Source organism: Aquarana catesbeiana, linkage group LG06, assembly GCF_042186555.1.
Source record: "Aquarana catesbeiana isolate 2022-GZ linkage group LG06, ASM4218655v1, whole genome shotgun sequence".
Classification (NCBI taxonomy): domain Eukaryota; kingdom Metazoa; phylum Chordata; class Amphibia; order Anura; family Ranidae; genus Aquarana; species Aquarana catesbeiana.
In genome coordinates, this window is record NC_133329.1 from 133682096 (window position 1) to 133703992 (window position 21897).

At 44.1% G+C, this 21897-nt stretch overlaps 1 protein-coding gene across 3 annotated transcripts in view; it reads left to right on the plus strand.

The window, feature by feature from the left end:
* The window catches only part of PRKAR1B (protein kinase cAMP-dependent type I regulatory subunit beta), a 358697-nt gene that overhangs the window by 181009 nt on the left and 155791 nt on the right, over nucleotides 1-21897 (plus strand). For all 3 annotated transcript variants that reach the window (XM_073636848.1, XM_073636847.1, XM_073636849.1), the window contains one exon: nucleotides 12868-12914. In XM_073636848.1, the coding sequence (XP_073492949.1) occupies nucleotides 12868-12914 (47 nt within the window). The remainder of the gene's footprint in view (nucleotides 1-12867; nucleotides 12915-21897) is intronic.

Here is a 21897-nt window from a genome sequence, read left to right on the forward strand (position 1 = left end):
GTGCCCTGCAAGAGAAAGGGTTTTATACTCACCTCTCCAATGACCCAAGTCTCCTACATCCCTTACATTACAGTGCTTGGCCTTGGTCTTTTTGGCATTCCACACTTCTGGGAGCATTGAATTTCTGTTCCCCACTGTGTGCTGTGGCAACATCCTCTGACCCCTACAACAGGGCTGTTTCCTTTAATGACATAGGGGTCAGAGGATGGAACCACAGAGTGGTGGGGGCACAAGCATCCAACGCTTCTAGATGTGTCAAATGCCAAAGAGACTGAGACTGCAGAGTTGGAACGGAAGAAAGATAGCATACATGGCTCACCAGAAAGGTACGTCTAAGAATTTTTCTTGCAGGGCACCTTGATTTGGATTATTTTTTATCCTAACAGGGTCACTTTAGGGCCCTCTAACAGTAAACCTTTGTGTAACCCTAACACTAACCATCACACTAAACCAGACCCACCCTTTCTCTGCCAATAGTTAGCTGAGGTGGGGTCCAAATACCACAATGTTGGTGCTTATAGCCAAAAAAGACTTATGATGTTTCATACTCAAATTAGACTTTACCAGACATATATAATACATAGAGTGATGCTTGAAGTGAAATATGATTTGGTAGTTGTGGTTTGCTACAGTTTGCCCAACTTTTTTGCTCTTTATTGTGTAGTGCTTTATAGAATAACTGTAGATATCTGCTCAGGTTACTTGTCCCAGCTATGTACGCCTAAGATATAAATGACTTGCGAGTTAATCTTGCTCCCAGCACATCAGTGTACAAAGTATTTTTTTTGACATGCACACCAATACTACACCGCAGTGTGGGTTTGGCACAGACTTTGACCTAAACAATGCTTTGAGAACTCTGGTGACTGTGCTGTCTCTGATGACAGGCCTAAATATGGAATTATTGGAACCCGGGGACCTTGAATGTGTCTGCAGCCCTTTGTTCTTTTATGTAACAAAGTTACGCTGTGTTATAATTTCCTAATAAGCTTTCATTTTTTTAATCCAATGTTCCTGAGTAATTTGCGTTCATAATGTTTGTTTTTTTATATATTTTAGACAATATGAAAGTAATTAACATACATTTCAATATTGACATGAATGTGTTAAAGGTTTAGCCGTGTTCACATCTTAGCTTGCTTCATGTAGGAAGGGCCCATTCATTCCAAGTAGGGATGCACCGATATTGATGCTGGTATCGGTGACGGCGTCGATACTAGCCATTTTCACGAGTATTGGTACTCGTGAAAATGCTCCATACCAGAAACCGATACCAGAAGTGACGTCCAGGGGTGGATCCAAGGGGGGGGGACGGGGAAATTGCTCCCCCCGAGAAAATATTACTGACTCTGAGGCTGAGTGTGCCCCGTGAATTCAGAGCGGCGGTCGGGACGACATACAGCCTCTCTCAGCATTAGGAATTACTGCCCAGATGCATTGTGACTGGACACTCTGCCCCCTGTACCTCCCCCAGCAGTTTTCCAGCCTCTCTCCTGCAGGCTGCTGCTTGAGTAGGTGGGAGCCTCCTGGCTTCTGCTGCTTGGGTGGGAGGGACAGGGGATGTGCCTGCCCCCCGAGATCGCGCCAGCCTGGAAGTGGGAGGTGTGAGCTGCTGAGTAGAGGGAATGTGAACTTCCTGGAGGTAAGCTCAACTAGTAGCACATCGTGGATTCATTTACAGGCTGTGTTAATGCAGCTTAGCATAGAGGAGCTGTTAGCTAACAAATGGGATTGCATCTCCTTTTCATGTGGCACAGTGAGAAATTGGGCTCATTAAAGCATTTTGACTGCCTCCTGATGTGTTCCCTCCTGACCTCCCTGGCTGTCTCCTGTACCATATCTGCAGTCTTTGGCTGTCTCCTGTACCATGCCTGCAGCCTCTGGCTGTCTCCTGTACCATGACTACAGTCTCTGGCTGTTTCCTGTACCATGCCTACAGTCTCTGGCTGTCTCCTGTACCATGCCTACAGTCTCTGGCTGTCTCCTGTACCATGCCTACAGTCTCTGGCTGTCCCCTGTACCATGTCTGCAGTCTTTGGCTGTCTCCTGTACCATGCCTTCAGTCTCTGGCTGTCCCCTATACCATGCCTGCAGTCTCTGGCTGTCCCCTGTACCATGCCTGCAGTCTCTGGCTGTCCCCTGTACCATGCCTGCAGTCTCTGGCTGTCCCCTGTACCATGCCTGCAGTCTCTGGCTGTCTCCTGTACCATGCTTGCAGTCTCTGGCTGTCTCCTGTACCATGACTGCAGTCTCTGGCTGTCTCCTGTACCATGACTGCAGTCTCTGGCTGTCCCCTGTACCATGCCTGCAGTCTCTGGCTGTCCCCTGTACCATGCCTGCAGTCTCTGGCTGTCCCCTGTACCATGCTTGCAGTCTCTGGCTGTCTCCTGTACCATGCTTGCAGTCTCTGGCTGTCTCCTGTACCATGACTGCAGTCTCTGGCTGTCTCCTGTACCATGACTGCAGTCTCTGGCTGTCCCCTGTACCATGCCTGCAGTCTCTGGCTGTCTCCTGTACCATGCTTGCAGTCTCTGGCTGTCTCCTGTACCATGACTGCAGTCTCTGGCTGTCCCCTGTACCATGCCTGCAGTCTCTGGCTGTCCCCTGTACCATGCCTGCAGTCTCTGACAGTCCCTTGTGCCATGCCTGCAGTCTCTGGCTGTGCCCTGTACCATGCCTGCAGTCTCTGGCTGTCCCCTGTGCCATGCCTGCACTCACTGGCTGTCCCCTGTACCATGTCTGCAGTCTCTGGGTGTCCCCTGTACCATGCCTGCAGTCTCTGGCTGTCCCCTGTACCATGCCTGCAGTCTCTGGCTGTCCCTTGTACCATGCCTGCATTCTCTGGCTGTCTCCTGTGCCATGCCTGCAGTCTCTGGCTGTCCCCCGTACCATGCCTGAAGTCTCTGGCTGTCCCCTGTGCCATGCCTGCAGTCCCTGGCTGTCTCCTGTACCATGCCTACAGTCTCTGGCAGTCCCCTGTACCATGCCTGCAGTCTCTGGCTGTCTCCTGTACCATGCCTACAGTCTCTGGCAGTCCCCTGTACCATGCCTGCAGTCTCTGGCTGTCCCCTGTACCATGCCTGCAGTCTCTGGCTGTCCCCTGTACCATGTCTGCAGTCTTTGGCTGTCTCCTGTACCATGCCTTCAGTCTTTGGCTGTCCCCTGTACCATGCCTGCAGTCTCTGGCTGTCCCCTGTACCATGCCTGCAGGTAATTGTTACCGGCGAGTACCTGCAAAAAAGTATCGGTACTCATACTCGGTGTTAAAAAAATGCTATTGGTGCATCCCTAATTCCAAGGTTGCAAGAAACGCAGGAAATCAAGTCCTCGACCCTTTTGTAAAATCGCGCTGCATTGAATTGCTGCACCATGCGGTTTGGCCACACAGTTACTGATGTGTGAGGGAGCCATTAACAATTAATGGCAACCCCATGCATCTGCTAAAGTGCAGCACATTTCTCTGCTGTGTTGGCAATGCCCACAATTTCGCACACATTTCCGACATGCAGAGATGTGAACCTAGTCTAAATCTGGCCATACTTGGATTGAAATTCAATCCATCTATGGGCAGGCCGGTTGTACCCAGGTCGATCCATCAATTGACTTGGGTACAACCAGCCTGTCGGGTTTTTTACATACCATTACATATCATAGGGGTTTATTTACTAAAGGCAAATAGACTGTGCACTTTGCAAAGTACAGCCCCATAGTGTTCTGCCAGCAGGAAAGGCTCCCTGCGCACCCCCCCCCCCAATTGGCAGAACACAATAGCGCTGCGGGAGGCATTCCCCCATAAATACTGACTGTGTTGATGTGGTATTCGAGCGACTTTCTTTCCTTCCACTCAAGGTGGAAGGAAAGAAAATCTAATCATCTATAGGCTGCTTTAGTTCACCTCTTTTAACCACATCCCACCTGGCCGTCATTCTGCTATAGGTTTCATTATCCTGACTGGGCGTCATATGATGTCCAGCAGGCATAAGCCACCCGCACACGCGCCCCTGAGGGTGCGCAGCGCGGCGATCGGTAGCAAGGTGTGTGTCGCTCTGACCCACCGCATCTCTCATCTCAGTAAAGAGCATATGACGTAGGCTCTCTACCATGTGATCAGCTGTGTCCAATAAAAATTGTAACCAGAAAGTGACAGTTATCGGCATTTCCTCTATTCGCGCTGACAGGGCGCGTGTAGCGGAAAGCCGATAAGCAGCTCTCCGGACAAGGGGGGAGGGAGTCTGCGCAGATAATCAGCGCATTGATTATCAGTGCAGACCCATCAGCAATGCCCACAAGTGCCCACCAGGGATGTGCCAATCCATGCCCACCAGGGATGCCAATCAGTGCCCATTAGGGATATCAGTGCTTGACCATTAGTGCTGCCTATCAGTGCCCATCAATGCTGCCTATCAGTGCCCATAATTGCCGCCTATCAGTGCTGCCTATCAGTGCCCATCAGTGCCGCTTATTAGTGCCCATCATTGCTGCCTATCAGTGCCCATCATTGCCAGCTATCAGTGCCCATCAGTGCTGCCTATCAATGCCACCTATCAGTGCCGCCTATCAGTGCTGCATATTAGTGCCTTATCATCAGTGCCACCTTATCAGTGCCCATCAGTGCTGCCTCATCAGTGACCATCAGTGCAGGCTCATCAGTGCCTGTCAGTGAAGAAGAAAACATACTTATTTACCACATTTTATAACAGAAACAAAGAAAAACTTTTTTTTTCTTCAAAATTTTCAGACTTTTTTTATTTGTTTAGCAAAAAATAAAAACCCCAGTGGTGATCAAATACCACCGAAAGAAAGATCTATTTGTGGGACAAAAATGATAAAAATGTCATATGAGTACAGTGTTGCATGACCGTGCAATTGTCATTCAAAGTGCGACAGCGCTTAAAGCTGAAAAATGGTCTGGGCAGGAAGGGGGTGAAAGTGCCCTGTATTAAAGTTTTAAAAAAAAAAATAAAAAGGTGAACTACCTCACAGCACCCTCCCCGCCCCCTTTGGTGCTACATGTACCTTATATGTTCCCCAACCTCCGCCACCCTCTTCAGTCATTATAAGAACATTGCTACACATTACCGGAGGTGCTTGCTCAGTTGGTCAGTTCTGGCCACAAGACCTTTCTGAACCATGAAGATACCTGCTTTGGTCTAGAACACTGTGCCATTCGCCATTGCTCACATTAGACTTAATTTTTTTTTTTAGCTGTTGGCAAAACCCTCTTTACAAAATAGCCCCCCTGTAGTTGTAGTTGCTCATTTTTTGCCAAAGATTAAGTGCTTTGCATATGAGAATTTTAGCATGCAATTCTGCACTTAGCGTCACAAATAATTCCCACTAATAGTAACAGTACATGTGGTTGAATCTAGGCATATGAGATTATATATATATATAGAGTTGTGCTCATAAGTTTACATACCCTGGCAGAATTTATGATTTCTTGGTAATTTTTCAGAGAATATGTATGACAACACAAAATCTTTTCTTTCACTCATGGTTAGTGTTTGACTAAAGCCATGTATTATCAATTAACTGTGTTTACTCTTTTTAAATCATAATGACAACAGAAACTACCCAAATGACCCTGATCAAAAGTTTACATATCCCAGTTCTTAATACCGTGTATTGCCCCCCTTTAACAATGACAGCTTGAAGTCTTTTGTAGTATTTGTGGATGAGGCTCTTTATCTTCTCAGATGGTAAAGCTGCCCATTCCTTTTGGCAAAAAGCCTCCAGTTTCTGTAAATTCTTGGGCTGTCTTGCATGAACTGAACCTTTGAGATCTCCCCAGAGTGGCTCAATGATATTGAGGCTAGAAGACTGAGATGGCCACTCCAGAACCTTCACTTTATTCTGCTGTAGCCAATGACAGGTCGACTTGGCCTTGTGTTTTGGATCATTGTCATGTTGGAAATTCCAAGTACGTCCAATGCGCAGCTTCCTGGCTGATGAATGTTCCTCCAGTATTTTTAGATAACATACTGCATTCATCTTGCCATCAATTTTGACCTAATTTCCTGTGCCTTTGTAGCTCACACATCCCCAAAACATCAGCGATCCACCTCCGTGTTTCACAGTAGGAATGGTGTACCTTTCATCATAGGCCTTGTTGACTCCTCTCCAAATGTAGAGTTTATGGTTGTGGCCAAAAAGCACAAGTTTTGTCTCATCACTCCAAATGACTTTGTGCCAGAAGGTTTGAGGCTTGTCTCTGTGCTGTTTGGTGTATTGTAAGTGGGATACTTTGTTGCATTTGTGTAGTAATTTATTATTGTATTATTTATTTTATTCTGGCGACTCGACCATGCAGCCCATCTTTCTTCAAGTGCGTCCCTATTGTGCATCTTGAAACAGCAACACCACATATTTTCAGAGAGTCCTGTATTTCACCTGAGGTTATTTGTGGGTTTTTCTTTGCATCCCAAAAAATGTTCCTGCCAGTTGTGTCTGAAATTTTAGTTGGTCTACCTGACTGTGGTTTGGTTTCAACAGAACCCCTCATTTCCACTTCTTAATTAGAGTTTGAACACTACTGATTGACATTCTCAATTCCTTGGATATCTTTTTATATCCCTTTCCTGTTTTATATAGTTCAACTACTTTTTCCCACAGATACTTTGACAATCCCTTTGCTTTCCCCATGACTCAGAATCCAGAAATGTCAGTGCAGCACTGGATGAAAGATGCAAGGGTCTGTCAGGAGTCCAGAAGTTCATTGACCTTTTATACACACACACTAATTACAAGCAAACAGATCACAGGTGAGAATGGTTACCTTTAATAGCCATTCAAATCCCTTTGTGTGAACTTGTGTGCATGTTATCAGGCCAAAATCACCAGGGTATGTAAACTTTTGATCACGGTCATTTGGGTAGTTTCTGTTGTCATTATGATTTAAAAAGAGTAAACACAGTTGATTAATAATAAATTGCTTCAGCCAAACACTAACCATGAGTGAAAGGAATGTTTTTGTGTTATTCATATTCTCTGAAAAATGGCCAAGAAATCATAAATTCTGCCAGGGTATGTAAACTTATGAGCACAACTGTATACATATATATATTAGAGGTGCGCCAAAATTTCGGCCGCCAAAAAAACAGCCGATACCGAAAGGAGGCGTGGTCCGCTCTGGGTGCTGGCCATTGCGGGAGTGTCATCCTGGTGCGCCCAGTCCTCCACTCCCTCCTCCTCTCCTCCCTCCTCCTCCCCTCGTCGTGTTTCACGGAGCTGAATTGCCCAGCCGCAGTAACAGTGTCCCGCCTCCTGTGATAGACGGCACACTGATCATGGTGGGACATTGAATCAGCACGACGTGATTACAGGAGGTGGGACATTGTTACTGTTGTCCGGGCATTTCAAAGGCAGCTCCGTGACACACGGAGATCGCCGCTGATGTGGGCACAGGCAGGCTGCATATGATGGGCACTGGTAAAGCTTCATATGATGGGCACTGGTGGGGCTACTGGGTACTGGCAAGCTGCATATGATGGACACTGATGGGGCTGCTGGGCACTGGCAAGCTGCATATGATGGGCACTGGCAAGCTGTATATGATGGGCACTGGTGGGCTGCATATGACAGGCAATGGTGAGGCTGCCGGGCACTGGCATGCTGCATATTATGGGCACTGGCATGCTGCATATGATGGGCACTGGCAGGCTGCATATGACGGGCACTGGTGGGGCTGCTGGGCACTGGCAGGCTGCATATGACAGGCACTGGTGAGGCTGCTGGGCATTGGCAGACTGCATATGACGGTCACTGGTGGGACTGCTGGGCACTGGCAGGCTGCCTATGACAGGCACTGGCAGGCTGCATATGATGGGCACTGTCTGGCTGCATATAATGGGCACTGGTGAGGCTGCATATGATGGCACTGGTGAGGCTGCATATGACGGGCACTGGCAGGCTGCATATGATGGGCACTGGCAGGCTGCATATAATGGGCACTGGTGAGGCTGCATATGACGGGCACTGGTGAGGCTGCATATGACGGGCACTGGCAGGCTGCATATGACGGGCACTGGTGAGGCTGCATATGATGGGAACTGGTGAGGCTGCATATGATGGGCACTGGTGAGGCTGCATATGATGGGCACTGGCTAGCCTGCATATGATGGGAACTGGTGAGGTTGCTGGGCACAGGCAGGCTGCATATGATGGGCACTGGTGAGGCTGCTGGGCACATGCACTAAGGCTGCTGGGCACAGGCACTAATGAGCCTGCTAGGCACAGGCAGGCTGGATGTGATGGGCACTGGTGTGGCTGCATTGATCTTTTGTATCATGTCTGCTAGAGGTACACTGAATGGAAATTTTGCTAATACTATTAGCAGTGTGTTTAAGTTTAAGTAAGAGATTGCAGACATGATACAAGAGATGATTAGAGACTGCAGACTGCATTTTTCTTGACCTTTCTTGCACTAAAGGTGCCAATAATGGCCAACAATAAATTCATATTAGTTTAATCCGATGATATTAATTAAAAGTTGAATATAATAAAATTATATATAAAAATATAAATATTTTCTAAAAACTGTCATTTTCGGTATCGGTTTCGGTTTTTGGCCTAGTGCATCCTTCATTTTCGGTTTCAGCACCAAAATTTCCATTCGGTGCACCCCTAATATATGTATATATATATATACAGTATCACAAAAGTGAGTACACCCCTCACATTTTTGAAAATATTTTATTATATCTTTTCATGTGACAACACTGAAGAAATTACACTTTGCTACAATGTAAAGTAGTGAGTGTACAGCTTGTATAACAGTGTAAATTTGCTGTCCCCCTAACTCAACACACAGCCAATAATGTTTAAACCGCTGGCAACAAAAGTGAGTACACCTCTAAGTGAAAATGTCCAAATGGGGCCCAATTAGCCATTTTCCCTCCCCCATGTCATGTGACTCGTTAGTGTTACAAGGTCTCAGGTGTGAATGGGGAGCAGGTGTGTTAAATTTGGTGTTATCGCTCTCACTCTCTCATACTGGTCACTGGAAGTTCAACATGGCACCTCATGGCAAAAAACTCTCTGTGGATCTAAATAAAGAATTTTTGCTCTACATTAAGATGGCCTAGGCTATAAAAAGATTGCCAAGACCCTGAAACTGCAGCACAGTGGCCAAGACCATACAGCGGTTTAACAGAACAGGTTCCACTCAGAACAGGTCTCGCCATGGTCGACCAAAGAAGTTGAGTGCAGGTGCACAGCGTCCTATCTAGGGATTGTCTTTGGGAAATAGACGTATGAGTGCTGCCAGCATTGCTGCAGAGGTTGAAGGTGTGGGGGGTCAGCCTGTCAGGGCTCAGACCATACGCCGCATACTGCATCAAATTGGTCTGGATGACTGTCGTCCCAGAAGGAAGTCTCTTCTAAAGATGATGCACAAGAAAGTCCACAAACAGTTTGCTGAAGACAAGCAGACTAAGGACATGGATTACTGGAACCATGTCCTGTGGTCTGATGAGACCAATATAAACTTATTTGGTTCAGATGATGTCAAGCATGTGTGGCAGTAACCAGGTGAAGAGTACAAAGACAAGTGTGTCTTGTCTACAGTCAAGCATGGTGGTGGGAGTGTCATGGTCTGGGGCTGTATAAGTGCTGCTGGCACTGGGGAGCTACAGTTCATTGAGGGAACCATGAATGCCAACATGTACGGTGACATACTGAAGCCAAGCATGATCCCCTCCATTCGGAGACTGGGCCGCAGAGCAGTATTCCAACATAATGACCCCAAACACACCTCCAAGACGACCACTGCCTTGCTAAAGAAGCTGAGGGTAAAGGTGATGGACTGGCCAAGCATGTCTCCAATCCTAAACCCTATTGAGCATCTTTGGGGCATCCTCAAACGGAAGGTGGAGGAGCGCAAGGTCTCTAACATCCACCAGCTCCGTGATGTTGTCATGGAGGAGTGGAAGAGGACCAGTGGTAACCTGTGAAGCTCTGGTGAACTCCATGCCCAAGAGGGTTAAGGCAGAGCTGGAAAATAATGGTGGCCACAAATACTTGTATCATAATATAATATACTAACTTCTGTTGCCAGCCACTTAGACATTAATGGCTGTATGTTGAGTTATTTTGAGGGGACAGCAAATTTACACTGTTATACAATCTGTATACTCACTACTTTACATTGTAGCAAAGTGTGATTTCTTCAGTGTTGTCACATGAAAAGATATAATAAAATATTTATAAAAATGTGAGGGGTGTACTCACTTTTGTGAGATACTGTATATATATATATATATATATATATATATATATATATATATATATAGTAAATGTGCTACTACGTCATTAGAAATCAGGTAAAGTTTTGTAAACCCAAAAAGTACATTTATTAAAAAGTTCCCTTTTTATCCACCTTAAGGTAATATTAAATGCTGTACTTTTATGAAATAAACAGTGTACATTCCCAAAACCCAGAGCAACATTCCCCAGTACTTTATTTTATTCATATATTTGCCTAAGCAACATTACGTTTTTCGGTAGTCACTGGCACCAGCTGCAGATCTGTCAGCACAGCTTCCCTGAACTTCCTGTCAGGGAGTGCGCTTACTGTGTGATGTCATAGGGGACAGCAGAGTCTCCCGCATCTGTCTCTCAATTAGCTTTGAGAAGGTAGGGCGGAAGGGGAGTGGCTTACTGTGGAGCTTTGGGTTTATGCTGACTTGGGACATTCAACTCTAGTCCCGGCCAGTAGTACACATGCAGCAGTGGCTCCTTAGGACCATGCAGGAGAAAGGAGCCATACATAAAGACTTCTCTTGTTCAGCACTCACGCTATTATATTCTGACAGCTGGCACCTCTAGCAGTCAGGATATCTGAACACTGACTACAACTCATTGGCTGCAGTCACTACCTAACTTTGTTCCACCCAACTCCCTCAATTTCTCAATCAAACTTTGTTGCGCCGGGTGTTGTCAGCAGAGCCACCTACGGTTTGAATTTTCTTATACATCCATTCAGGGCTTTCTTTTCTCAGAGAATAAATACAGGTACTCCCCCCTGAGCCTCCCCTTGTCTCACCCCCCTACCCACCTTTGAGCACTGTCTCTCGTCTCCACCCCCCTACCCAGTTCCCGGGACCTCCTGGGACTTTGAGAGAATACAGACCCAAGCATCATTTTATTTTGCAAAGTAATTTGTATGGAATTTGGAATTGAAAACAAGAAAAGCAGCAAAATAGATTTCTTGGAGCCAGAAACAATAGACCATGCTCCAACTACAAGAGATCTCTCCAGCAACAATAAATCTCTCCACCAACAATAGATCCCCAAGCAACAATAGATCTCCCAGCAACAAAGATCACCCAAGCAACAAAATTCCCCCCCCCCAGTAACAATAGACCCCCCCAGCAACAACAGATCCCCCAGCAGCCAGCATCAATATACCCTCTAGCAGCCAGCAACAATGGGACTCTCCCTCAATTGTAGATCAGTCCCAGAAACATAACAGCTCCCTGCAACAATAACCCCCCCCAGCGATAACAGATCCCCCAGCAACAATAGAGCCTCCAGCACCCCCCACCACCCCTCATTACATACATTCAGTGCTGAGGTGCATTCCCGCTAAAATAGTCCTGCATCCACTACTTAACCTGTAATCTATATTGCATGAAATAAATTCTTACTATGTTTTTCCACCACTTGTATCGAACCCTGAGCTACTGAAGCATCCCCCCCACACACTTCTGTCTGTTTAGAATTAGCAGTGAACGTTAGTTGCCGTCATGTGCACTGGTCTATGCACACTGCAAATCCCATAGTTCATAGTCCCCAGTCAACCGAGCAAGAGAGGGTGGCTATGTTCCTACAAGCTTTGGGACCATGGAAGATGAACATAGCCACCCTCTAACAGGACGTCAGATCACAGCAGCAAAAGGAGATTTGGAGGAGGCTGAGAGCAACAGAAGGTACTGTTTGGCGGTAAGAATACATACTTGAATAGAATATTTTATTTTTCAACCAGAATTTAGTGCCACTTTAAGGCTTTAGACTTATGCTGCGTACACACGGTCGGACTTTTCGGCTACAAAAGTCCGACAGCCTGTCCGACAGACTTTCGACGGACTTTTGGCGGACTTGCGGCAGACTTTCTAACGAACGGACTTGCCTACATACGATCACACAAAAGTCCAATGGATTCGTACGTGATGACGTACACCGGACTAAAATAAGGAAGTTGATAGCCAGTAGCCAATAGCTGCCCTAGCGTGGGTTTTTGTCCATCGGACTAGCACAAAGACGAGCGGATTTCTGGGTCCGGCGTAGTTACGACGTAAAGATTTGAAGCATGTTTCAAATCTAAAGTCCGTCAGATTTGCGGCTGGAAAAGTCCGCTGAAAGTCCGGGGAAGCCCACACACGATCGGATTGTCAGCCAGCTTTAGTCCGTCGGACTTTTGTAGACGCAAAGTCCGACCGTGTGTACGCGGCATAAGAGTCACTTTCATATAGTCATACAAGCTTTTCTTGTTTGGTAGTAAAGCCGTAGTAATTACCTGGGGATCCTATCGGTTTCTTCTGCTTCTATAAACTTCCTGTAATAGGGTTACAATGCTGCCCACAGGATTCCTTTGCAGCATTAGTGTTGTCAGTGTCTCCCTTGGGTGTTCTATTGTTGGGGAACCACAGGCAAAGCACGAATTTGCAGCATACCTAATAGGCTTTCCCATTATAAAGCAGGGCCATACCTCCTCTACTGCCTACCAGTGTTTGACTGACAGCCATGCAGCAGAGTCCGGAAATATTTCTGAGCCTAAAGAGTCATTTTAATTTTTTTTTTTTTTTATGGAAACTCAGAACTGTAGAAATACAATACTTTAGTTATCTTTATTTATTTATTGTCTTTCAGGTGATGAAGGCGACAATTTTTATGTCATCGATCAAGGAGAAGCTGATGTGAGTACTGCTGTAGATCTATAGTCATTCTGTATTTGTATATACAGTATATATGTGCGTGTTTGAGTTGTGCTTGTTCTCCCGCCAGAGACAAGCGTTAGCATTACATCATGAAAGCTGTATGCTGCCCACAAACCTTTTCATTACATTTTATGGTCAAACATTAAAAAAAAAATATCCCAAGAAAATTCCTCTTTGTGTTGACAGGACTATGTATTTATTCTGTTAAGTGTACAAAGCATCAAATATCTTTACCATGATGTATGCACTACGTTATTTTACCCATTCCACTTGAGTTTTTTTTTTTAAATGCGTTGGCTTATTTAAAGAAAATCTATCACTTCCTTTAACTATCTTTATATATATATGATTTTGGTAATTTAAAGTATAACTAAATGCAAAACATTTTTTAGATTTAGAGTGGTGAGGAGATAGAGGTTTTTTAATGCCTCCCTTGTCCCTGTTAGTGGGAGTCCATCTCCTTAATTGTCCTGGCTACCAATGTGACCAGGAAAGAAGGAGAGGGTAAATTCAACATTTTGAGTTTCTACCAAAACAGGAATAGAGGGGAAATCTTTTAACAGGGACACTTGTTTTTACAACGAAACAAGACTTCCATCACATTGGAAAGATATCATCTCACTTTCTGTTGAGTCTATAGGACAAGAAGTTAAGGGGAGTCCTCCTAATCAAACACAAATGGCAAACAATTGAGCATTTAACCCTCCCTACTTTATCCAAAGAAAAAAAGTTTTAACTTTATACAGTACAAGCTTTAAAGGGGTTGTAAATGTTTGTGTTTTTTCATCTTAATGCATCCTATGGCAGTGACTAGCACTGCCTAGCCCCCCCCCCCCCATTTTACTTGCCCGAGCCCCTTCATCTCTTCAGCGGGGATGTGCCGTCCTTCTCTCCACGGAGTCCCAGCTTTGATTGGATAGATTGATAGCAGCGCAGCCATTGGCTCCCGCTGCTGTCAATCAAATCCAATGACCCGGGGGCGGGGCCGAGTCATACATTCGGCTTCTATGGACGCCGAATGAATGACTTGGGAGTGCTCCCACAAGGTAACCCCCCGGGTTCTCCTAGGGGGTTATCTAATGTGGGGAGGAGCCACGAGAGCCGCTGAGGGATCCCAGAAGACGAGGTTCGAGGCCACTCTGTGCAAAACGAGCTGCACAGTGGAGGTAAGTATGATATGTTTGTTATTTAAAAAAACAAAAAAAACAAAGCTTTAGTATCACTTTAAGATTGTTAGAGTGATCAAACTGTCTTAGTGGTTGGCTTTTAGAGACTGTATTGTTTACTGATATATCTTATTTAAAGAGTCTCTGGCCCGTTTATTTAAATAGAAGTCTTCCCATTTTGCATATGTGCAGTTAAAATATCTTACACATGTTATTTACCTATAAAAGCTTGTCTTGTGTAGGCATCTAGGACTTCACACTTGAGCATGGGCATTTTCAAGCAATTTTAAAGGCCTTTTGCACTTAAAAAAAAGACTTTCTGGAGTATTCAAATTTTCTAGCAAATAAAAAAAAATGACATCATTTTTGGAGAGGAAATATGCTGCAAGTAAGGGTTAAAATTCTTCATTTTTTTGTACCTTTATTTACATTTTTTAAACAATAGAAATGCAGAAAGGAGTGCCAGACCACAATCAGATAAAAGAGTCCAAGATCATTTTAATTGTTGATAAAAAAAGTCATAAACATTCAGTGCATTTTGGGATTTTGGGGGAAACACCACTCCCCCTTCATCGAGGCTCAACACAAGATAAAACTTAGGTGGGCTCAGGGACAACAGTGACTTAATACTACTCTATATTAGAACCACTATTCAAGTTGTTCATCCATGAGGAGGAGTCAAGTTTTTCCTCCATGAGGAGCGTTCAATACTGGTTCACTTAAGGGCCAACTCTGAGTCAGCTGGGGTTGCTGACATAACATACACTATAGCGGCACCCGGAAGCGGTCTCAGGGGTTTACAGCCCCCCATTCAAGCTTCTCATTATATGTAATGGTTACCATTCGCATCTGAGCGTTGGCTGTCGTGTGATGAAGGGGGAGTTGTGTTTTACCCCTTGAAACGCGTTGGCTGTTTTTATATGACTGTTTTTACCAACAATTAAAATTATTTTGGACTCCTTTCTGTATTTCTATGATTTTAGCTACTGTTGGGTCCCATTAAAGGAAGCCTTGCTGTGTGGGAGCCACTTTACCAGAGCTATTGAGCTTTTTGAAGTTTTCCTTCAAATGACTATACTTGCAATTTTTGAAATTTCCCAGCACCTCTTTGAGTATGTTGGTCTGCATTTTTTTTAAGTTGGTGACAGGGTCTCTTTAACGTACACTTTGGTTGTTTCTTCTGCTAATATTCTAGATGTATGTATCTGTATGAATTTCAAGCATTACAGTGATATTCTCCTTGAGACAAATATCCCGTAACTAATTCCTGTTGTACAAATGCAGTCCTCTCTGAAGGAGACAAACTATTGACTAATGATTTAACGAGCACTACAAAGGTTCCTGAGAATCTAGGACGGTGTTAAGCCCCTGTGTTGTACTAATGATGCCGTCTTAACTCCCTGACAAAGGAGCTATCACTTTACCTCGTGTTAAATAACAGCAGCTCCAGGGAGAGAGCTTGTCAGTAAGGAGCCCACAAGGATGGAATGCACCTGAGGGGAACATCAGTCCTAAAGGGAAGACATTTACTAGTCATTTGTAGCTCATTTCTGCTGAGTGGCTACGGGAAGATCTATGGACCTTTTCCGCTGCCAAAACCCTGCTTTACTCATGCTCTAAAGAAGGATATTACTAATCTGTACTCTATGTCACCTCCTCCAGTTATGTGGAACAGACAATGGGTCACACACAGCCTGATGAGTAACGCTGGACTTTCAGTAACATCATCTTTTTTTTTTTTTTTTAAACATCATAAAAATACAGAATTGTGGCTTTGCAAAAAAGATTGATACAGGAAATTTGAATACTGTCATGATGGAAATTCTTGGTGGTTAAAAAGTAAATTTATAAATGGGGTCAAAAGACAGCTGTTATAAAAAAAAAGGATTAAAGAGAACCTGTCATCAGAGAAAACAAAGATTCACAAAGATTATCACACACGTTTTTGCACTTTAACATACGGCTACCTTCTGGCTGGCCTTAACTCCTCTGTTGGGTATTTTTTTGAAGAGAACAGAAAATTAAGCCATTTGGGTGGAGATAAAATACTCATTCAGAAGAGGTTATGGCTTTTATTGGTTAAATGTTAGGAATAGGGATGCACCGATTCTTTTTACAGCGAGTACAAGTAATGATACTTTTTTTTTTTAGTACTCACCGATACCAATTACCGATACCTGCCGGCAACTGTTTTTTTTACATTTCAACTGTCAGCAATGGTCATTGAAAACATATTTACAAACTTAAATACGTTTTTTTGCGCTTTTTTTCAATGTGAAACGTGTAAATATAAGTTAAAGGTGTAAAAATATTAACAAACAAAGCAAACAAAAACAAAAAAAAGTTTTAATTATTAATAGCTTAGTTTATAAAATAAAAGTGAACAAAAAAATCAGCAAGAAAAAATAATTAAATGGAGAAGGAGAATAAGGAGTTAATTAGAGGAACGTTTAATTTAAAAAAAAATGTTTTACTTGACAGGTTGCATTACACTGACTTTATCTGCAGAACGAAGTTCATCCCTTTGATATGTCAATCAATAAACAGAAAGATACAAAATGAAACAATGTTTCTTTTTATCTTTCTGTTTTAGCAGCTGAGCCATGTTGTTGATAAACATTGTCAGGCTGCTTTTTTTTTGACAGCTCCAATTGCTGGATCTTTGTTTACACTTCGCAGGAAAGGGGAACCGCACTGACAGCTGAATGAGCCATCGGTTGTTAAGGATGCGGCGGCCCTGCTCCTTAAAGCGGACCTTCAGTAATTTTTTCAACTTTCCATAAATTAAATCTTCTGCCCTTGTTGTTTTAACTTTGGATAGTAAAACTTTTTTTTCTGCCAGTAAATACCTTATACAGCCTACTTCCTGTTTCTTGTCTGGTAAAAAGCCTAGGCTTATGACATCATGCACAGCTCTCTCTCTCACTTTGGTGAGAGGTTGCCAGGAAGGGAGGAGGCATGAGTCATAAGAGGGCCTGTGAGAGCTGCAGAGCTGTAGGTGTGCCTCTTGTGTGTCTGTGTAATTCCAGGAAGTGAACAGGCAGCCGCTTCAGGTGCCAGCAGTTAAAATGGCTGCAGTCAGACTCAGTGGAGGGAGATTTTTGCAGTATATTTGGCAAGTACAGAATCACAGTATATATAAAATAATATGCAAAGTGGTTGGAGGGCAAAGATGTTTTTATTACACTATTATGTGAGCAGACTGCAGTTCCTCTTTAACCGTTTCAGTACTGGGCACTTTTACCCCCTTTCTGCCCAGGCTAATTTTCAGCTTTCAGTGCTGTCACACTTTGAATGACAATTGTGCAGTCATGCAACACTGTACTCAAATGACATTTTTATCATTTTTTCACACATGTAGAGCTTTCTTTTGGTGGTACTTAGTCACCAATGTTTTTTTAATTTCTTGCTAAATTAAAACGAAAGACTGAAAATTTTGGAGAAAAAAAAAGTTTTTCTTAGTTTCTGTCAGAAAATTTTGTAAATAAGTATTTTTTCTCCTTCACTGATGTGCATTGATGAGGCTGCACTGATGGGCACTGATAGATGGCACTGATGGGCACTGATAGATGGCCCTGATGGGCACTGATAGGCAGGACTGATGAGCAGGCACTGATGGGTACTGAAAGGCAGCACTGACTTGCCTCACTAATGGGCACAAATCACTTCTGGGCACCGGTTGGCATCACGTCTATGCACAGATTGGCATCTCTTCTGGGCACTGACTGGCATCACTGATGGGCACTGTTGGGGCTGCACTGATAATCAGGTCACTGACAGTCAGTTGCCTGATTATCTGTAAAGTCTTCCCTTTGTGGAGATGCCTCTGAACGGCTCTCCTCTCCTCACACTCTGTCAGTGTGAGGCGAGGAGAGCTGATTACCGGCACTTCCTTGTTTACATGTGATCAGCTGTGATTTGACACAGCTGATCACATGGGTAAAGAGCCACGCCATTGGCTCTTTACCGAGATTGGCGCTGTGCCATGTCCCAGGGACACAGAGTGCCCACAATCGCTGTGCTGCGCGCCCCCAGGCGCATGAGCGTGATGAGACTGGGAAACTAGGGCAACGTCATATGACGTCGTCCCAGAATGAGAGAGGATCCTGTCCACCATTATTTGTCTATACAGCGGGCGGGAGGTAGTTAGCAACCAGTAATTGCTGGCTTTTTTTTTGTTTACATTTCAGCTGTCAGTGGGGGAATCCCATTGGCAGCTGAAAGAACAGAGCCTGAAGTATCGGTTTTAGGTATCAGAGCTTTTGCACAAATACCGATACTCGTGCAAATGTTTAGTATCGGTACCAGTATCGGTGCAACCCTACTTATGATAATAATCTTTGATTCCTTATCTATATGATATTTTGGCATTGAATTGAATGTTGTAATGAGAACATTATCATGTAATGATGTAACAAGGACATCCTACTTACCTTATAAGTCCAAACATATGTGGACACCCCACCAAATAATGAGTTTAGGTGTTTCTAGTGAAGAGTACTGCTAATGCTACATTATACGACGTCCATTTTAGACAATTGTGCATTCCCAATCTTGAGCCAACAGTATAGGGAAAGTCCTTTTTTGTTCCACCATGACTGTGCCCCTGTGAACAAAGCTAGGTCCAAAAAGACACGTGTTGAGGAGTTTTTTGTGGGAGAACTAAATGGCCTGCACAGAGCCATGACCTTATCCCTATTAAAAAAAACCTTTGGGGTGAATTAGAGCATCATTTCGAGCCAGGTCTTCTCATCTAGCATGAATACCTGAACTTCAAAATATTATTGTTTTGGCTGAACGGGCGCAGATTTCTACAGGGCAACCCCCAAAAACCTATGAAAAGCCTTCCCAGAAGTCGTTATAACCACAAAAGGGTTGGGGGCACCATATTAATGCCAATGGTTTTGGAATTGGATGTCCCAACAAACTCAGTGTTTGGCCTTCCTATCTGAACATAGTAATTTATAATTTCTTCCATGTACACATCAATTAGCTGTCCTATAGTTTATTCCAGTTGTCTGTTAGAAGACACATGTCCCATTTTTTTAATTCTGTTTGTTTAATGGCGATTATTTGCAGGATGTTGTTGCAAAAGATTTGGTGTTCTCATGCTTTGCCCAAGAGGGGCCTTCCCGGAGAAGCCATTGATGAGAACAAAAAATGCGGGGTTAGTGGAGGATGATGCTGCAACACGTGATCAGGTTAAGATAAGGCAATTAGAAATTACACAGATGCTTTGTGGAGCCATTTGGTTCAATACACATTTGTTATACTGGGCACCATAGACACCCTTTGTCTTCATACAAAGCTTTCATTACACAATAAGTTTTCTTTAAATAAGAGTTATGTGTCATATTAGTGGCCCGTGGAATAGCATCTCTTACAGATGTCAGTATAGGAAAATTGCAGTGTATTCGAGCAAAGGTAATTTCTTTCCGTTATGGTCTTTATCTTTGTTTTGCTTGCTACCGTACTTTCTCCACTCACAATGTATATATAAATGTGCACCTATATACACAGATCTGTCAACCATTTTTCTGAAGAGAAGGCAGTGTGGAAAATGCTTTGCTCATATTGGGTGTCTCTTACAAGTCAATGTTTTGTTATGTAATTGGCAGCTAATATTTTAGGAAATAACATGAACTGGGAGCAGAGCCAGGTTCAGGTTTCAAACAGTAGACCTTATCTGACATTAACACATTGCATGTCAGATGCAAAAATGTTTAAACCTGTCTCTCTGACTGAAGCAATTATAGAGCAGCCCAACGAACGTGATGACAAGCAGCGCATATTTATACAGTGCAAGCTGAGGATCACGGTGCTGGAAAAACACATAGCAAGTACCTAGACACTAACAATGGAGCCAAACAGTGAATGTATGTATAAAATATAGATGGATACATGCATATGGTCTTCAGTAGAACCTGTTTGGGTGATTCGGACCCATCTGCATTGTTACATGTAACAGATTTCTACATTTCTTCTTTTCAGAGACCACAATGTCATAATTCTGTAACAGAAACACCTCCCAATGAATCTTAAATGTTTTCCCATGTAACAGATAGAATGGCAATGTAGGGCTGAAGTCAAGACACTACTGGTCTGGGAGTGCCTGAAGATCAGTCCTGACTGTCTACATGACCAATGTTTGTTATTGGGTCCTCCACTCAACAGTGATATCTTAGTCATAAGTGAATGTGTTTAAACCCCCACTCCAAACCATGTTTAGTAACCCTTTCATGACTAAGCCTATTTTAGACATTTGGTGTTTACAAGTTAAAATCCGTATTTTTTGCTAGAACATTACTTAAAGCCCCCAAACATTATATATATATTTTTTAGCAGAGAATCTAGAGAATAAAATGGCGATTGTTGCAATATTTTATGTCACACGGTATTTATGAAGCGGTGTTTTAAACGCAACTTTTTAGGAAAAGGGACACTTTCATGAAGTTAAAAAAAAACAAACAGTAAAGTTAGCCCAATTTTTGTGTATAATGTGAAAGATGATGTTACGCCGAGTAAATAGATACCAAACATGTCATGCTTTAGAATTGCACGCACTCGTGGAATGGTGACAAACTACGGTACCTAAAAATCTCCATAGGCGACGCTTTAACCACTTGCCGACCGCTTAACGCAGATATACTGCGGCAGAATGGCACGGGCAGGCAAAATCACGTACCTGGTAAGTGATCTGCCTCCTGCGAGCGGGGGGCGCATCGTGCCCCCCCGTGCCCGAGGCGGTTGGCTTCGTTAGGGGAGCGATCCAGGCTGAGGGGGAGACCACTCATTCGTGGCCACCCCCTCGCGATCGCTCCCAACGAATGAGAATCTTCCTCTGCTGCTGTAACGTAAACAGCAGCAGAGGAAGTGATGTCATCTCTCCTCGGGACGGTATTTTCCGTTCCGGCGCCGAGGAGAGAAGACATCTGAGTAAGTGCACAAACACTACACGTACAGTAAAACACACTAGGCACACTTTTCACCCCCCGTCACAGTGACACCAATAGCAGTTTTTGTTTTTCTGATTATTGCATTGGTGTCAGTTTGTGACAGTTATAAGTGGTAGGGCAGTTAGTGTTAGCCCGTTTAGGTCTAGGGTACCCCCCTAACCCCCACTAATAAAGTTTTAACCCCTTGATCACCCCCCGTCGCCAGTGTCACTAAGCAATCGTTTTTCTGATCACTGTATTAGTGTCACTGGTGACGCTAGTTAGGGAGGTAAATATATAGGTTCACCGTCAGCGTTTTATAGCATCAGGTATCCCCATATACTACCTAATAAAGGTTTTAACCCCTTGATTGCCCCCTAGTTAACCCTTTCACCACTGATCACCGTATAACTGTTACGGGTGACGCTGGTTAGTTAGTTTATTTTTTATAGTGTCAGGGCACCCGCCATTTATTACCGAATAAAGGTTTAGCCCCCTGATCGCCCTGCGGTGATATAAGTTAAGTTTTAGGGTCAGATAGGGTCTGCATCACCCCAGGCAGCTTCAGGTTAGTGCTAGTACCGCTAACACCCATGCACGCAGCATACACCTCCCTTAGTGGTATAGTATCTGAACGGATCAATATCTGATCCGATCAGATCTATACTAGCATCCCCAGCAGTTTAGGGTTCTCAAAAACGCAGTGTTGGCGGGATCAGCCCAGATACCTGCTAGCACCTGCGTTTTGCCCCTCCGCCCAGCCCAGCCCAGCCCACCCAAGTGCAGTATCAATCGATCACTGTCACTTACAAAACACTAAACACATAACTGCAGCATTCGCAGAGTCAGGCCTGATCCCTG